General features: G+C 29.3%; 1 protein-coding gene across 1 annotated transcript; it reads left to right on the top strand.

Moving 5' to 3' along the window:
• The first annotated feature begins 2,497 nt into the window (after nucleotides 1–2,497).
• Nucleotides 2,498–3,274, top strand: LOC126902062 (piggyBac transposable element-derived protein 4-like). The gene has a single exon (XM_050679084.1). The coding sequence runs from the start codon at nucleotides 2,498–2,500 to the stop codon at nucleotides 3,272–3,274; it is 777 nt and encodes a 258-aa protein (XP_050535041.1).
• The last annotated feature ends 1,121 nt before the right edge of the window (nucleotides 3,275–4,395 follow it).

The following is a 4,395-nucleotide window of genomic DNA, read 5'->3' as shown; positions in this document are numbered from 1 at the left end:
ACACGAGAATTATATATATATATATATAAATTACACTTGGTGGCATGTACTTATTAAGTAACCCCTCATCCACAATTCTGTGATATTTTATATTCATTGTTAATTTTAATATACAAGCCTTGTTGTAATTATAATTTCTTCGAGTGTAAATACTATCCTCAATCTCATATACAGTCCACTCCGTATATCTTTTTCCTGCATGATCATAGACAAGGAAAATAACGTTAACTAACCCGCACGAGTATTATGGGTCGTTCCGTCTAAACATACCCCTTGTCACCCTATCTATTCAATCTATTTTATTGAAATGAGCATAGATATCATGTAAACCAAGACCAATGGAGAGAAAATAAATGGTCAATGTATACACTGTATTCTCTTTGCGGATGGCATTGTAATCTTAGCAGAGTCTGAACATGACATTAATAATATGCTAAAAATTCTATTAAATGCACTTGATAAATTTAAAATGAAAATAAATTCCATGAAAATCAAAACAATGCTTATAATATTGTGTGTTTTATAATTGTTGGTGTGATACTTAATGTTACCTTAATTTTATATTCGTTATGTGTAACTATTTAATTTATGAATATTCCTTGAAGACATGTTGGACAGAAATCTAAGTTTCATTGTCATTACACTATTAAAACCTACCATTTGACGTCCATTAAGCAGTTGTAAGGACTAGCCCTTCTAAGGGGAGAGTATGTTGCGGCGAGTTATGAGTTACGTTTAACTTCCAACACAAAAAAAAAACCTGTGTACATTTTGTAACGTTACAAATTCGAAGGTGGATCGTTTATAATTTTTTGTTATGTCTAGTTTTTTGTTATTTATTTTATCGCACAAAAAAATGCGTGAATGAACCTTTTTCTGACACAGCGTGTTGACAAACTCATTATTTTTGCTGCTGACCGCTAGATAAGGCGACAAAAGAGAATAAATATAATTAAAATCTAATTGTTTATCGGTATTGATCCCTCCCAAAAAGACTGGCCGTTATCGATTTGAAATTGATCGGCGTTTCCTCTTCATTTTTTTCTTCTGTCATTGACCGCGCTAGAAGGCATGTGTTTGTTGATTTCTTGTACCAATTTGTTCAATGATGGAGTAGAGCCGCCAACGGCGAGCGGCCAGGTCTTTTCGGCGAAGCATCCAGACCATCGGATGGGTCTTCTCGGAAACCGGGTATCGTTTTATTTTTTTATAATTATATTTATGTAATGAGCTGTATTTTATTAATTATTTTATTTCATTTTTATTTTATTATAAATTAACTTAATTTTATTTATGTGTAGAGTGCACGTATTTCCTTTTTATTCTAGCTAACACTAAGGAGTGTCCAAAACGCTCCTGGTGTTTTTCATTAATTTCCAATTAACATTAACGGATGTGATCCAATATCATCCGTGATGTTTGTTATATTATTTGATTTTGTTTAAATATTTTATTTTATTTTTGTTGTCTTTCTTTGTAGACATGGTTTTTAATACACTCGTATTTTCGTCCATGTTTAACTTAATTTTATTTTATTTTAACAATGAAATTCAATTTCCTTATTAATTATAACTGTAATATTTATTTTGCGACTATCTGAAGTACTCGCGTGTATTTTATCCTTGTTTCTTAATCTAAACACGAGCTACGGTATGTTTTACATATCAATCACATACAATTTCAATCATCATAGTTGTGGTTAATAAACCACGACGTGTTATAATTATTTATACATATAACAACATATTAACTTAAAATAAAATTCCACCTCTATCGTCTCAGCATTAATCATTCAACATTTCTTATCTGTATTTTTCTTCCCTCTCAAAAATGTGTTAATAATTTCCAAAAACAATTTATATTTTATAATTATATTTTTTATTCTTGGACTACATTAAAAATATATTTATTATTGATAAAAAAAAATCTAAATTAATTAAATTTTAAAATAGCCATTTTTAGCTCATTTCTTACAAAAAATGTTGATGAGTTGACAAAAATTTTAAGTTAAGTACTAATTGAATTACAACCATTTTAATACATAAAGTGGGTATGTAAAGTACTCTTGTGAGGAAAGAGCTAAAAAAAATAATTTATTAGTATTTTTTTTATTATTAAAAATAAATAGTAATCTAATAATGCATAAATTATTTATTAACCTTTATGTGACTGAAAAAAAAAACAACTTCTTATGACGGTGTAGGTACCCGGGTACCTACAATATAGTTATCTGTGCTTTTCGGTAAATTATTTCATTGTCGTCAGTCTATTGCTTTTATATCTTATTATATGTAATTCTTCTCGTATCTGGTGTACATAGATCTAATAAAGAACATGTATCAGAAATGTGGAAATTAGACTCGTTACCTCTCATTCGAGCTGCAATGTCTCGAGATCGATTCAAAATGTTGCTAAGGTTTATTCGTTTTGATAATGTAAACACTCGTAATATACGTATTACAACAGACAAAGCTGCACCGATTCGGGATATTTGGACATGCTCAATAAAAACTTGCATAAAAATTATAAACCTACAGAAAATATAACAGTAGACGAACAATTATTTCCTTACAGAGGACACACAAAATTTACACAGTACATTCCATCTAAATCTGCAAAATATGGAATAAAGGTTTTTTGGGCTTGCGATGCAGCAAATGCTTACCCTTTGCATGGTAAAATTTACACAGGCAAATCACAAGATGGTAAACGTCAAGTAAATATTGGTGAACGTACAGTTCTAGACTTAGTTGCGATGTATAAAGGTTCTGGACGAAATGTGACTACAGACAACTTTTTTACAAGTATGCAATTGGCTACTACATTAAACTCTTGGAATATGACATTGGTTGGTACTGTCAGAAAAAATAAAAGATTCTTGCCTCCCAAAATGCTTCCATCAAAAGCCAGAGCGTTACATTCTACAAATTTTGTATTTAGAAAAGATTTAACTCTTTGTTCTTATGTTCCAAAAATAAATAAATCGGTTATTCTTTTATCTGCAATGCATATGACAGCCGACATAATGCAAGCTGCTACCGCTAAACCAGAAATTATAAAATATTATAATCTGACAAAAGGAAGAGTAGATACAATGGATAAAATGTTAACAGAATACACAGTAAAGCGAAGAACTAATCGTTGGCCACTTGCATTTTTTTTCAACATGATTGATATTGCTGCTTTATCTGCATATATTATATATATGGAACACAATCAAAGGTTTAACACAACTGATCGACGCCGAAAATTTTTAAAAGAGCTTGTAAATTAGTTATGTATGTCTGCAATAGAAATTCGAACCTCCATACCTAAAGTAGTAGGAAATCGATATACTCGTAATTCAATGGAAATGGTTCTCGGACGGCCAATACAACAGACAATTGTTATTCCTAAAAATGAACCACCTCGTGATGCTTCAGGACGTATTCAAATAGTTGGAAGTTGCTTAGTATGTCGAGAATTGGGTTATAAGCAACGGAAAACTCGAAAAGCTTGTTCAACTTGCTCAAAGCCTATTTGCAATGAACACTCAATGAACAAATCATTTTTCGAAACTTGCAATCAACAAAAAACCTAAATATGTTATAATACTTTCTAAATATGTAAAAAATAACATTTTTGTTCTCTTAATATTTGTATCTATTTTATTGATGTCCAGTAAAAATATTTATCAATGGTAATTTAACTTTTTTTTGTATCAATAAAACCTACATTTAAAGACAATATATAGAGGTACCCAGGTACCTACTACGTCCTTATAAGGTGTAAAATTAACAACGATATTTTAAGTATAATAAATTATATACTTTTCAAATACAAAATATAAATTTGTGAACTATACATGCTATTTAGAGATGTCACAGAAGGACTAACCATACATACTAAATATTTAGAAGGAAAATAAATTTAAAAACTGAAAAGGTACCCGGGTACCTTTCCAGTCACATAAGGGTTAAAAAATGTAAAACAAAATATTATTTGATTTAAAGTTATTAGAATTTTCAAAACATCATGAACCACTTTGTTCATTTATTTATCAATGCTATGTTTTTTTGTATTTTAAAAAAATAACAGAATCATTTTCGTACAATACAATAGTGTTACATAAAATTAGCTTTAGTGATGGAAAATTATATTAATTCTTTGTAAAATATTTTTATTTTACTAAATTCTCATAAAAATTATATAATTTACTATATGATAACTATATAATCACTATTACCTTTTAATTTATATAATTTCATAAAGATTTTCGTCTTCCTAAACTGTATTGGATTTTTTATATATTATGTCACACTGTAGGTATCTTACAACAAATTCTAGCATAAATGTCGAATGTATGTTGTAAACGTGGCTCAACGTAGCAAGGCAGGACGGGATTTACTGATGTAA

The sequence above is a fragment of the Daktulosphaira vitifoliae genome, unplaced genomic scaffold, assembly GCF_025091365.1.
Source record: "Daktulosphaira vitifoliae isolate Bord-2020 unplaced genomic scaffold, ASM2509136v1 Scaffold_3, whole genome shotgun sequence".
NCBI lineage: Eukaryota > Metazoa > Arthropoda > Insecta > Hemiptera > Phylloxeridae > Daktulosphaira > Daktulosphaira vitifoliae.
The sequence above is the reverse complement of the archived record's forward strand: the minus strand, read 5'-3'. Positions and strand labels throughout refer to the sequence as shown.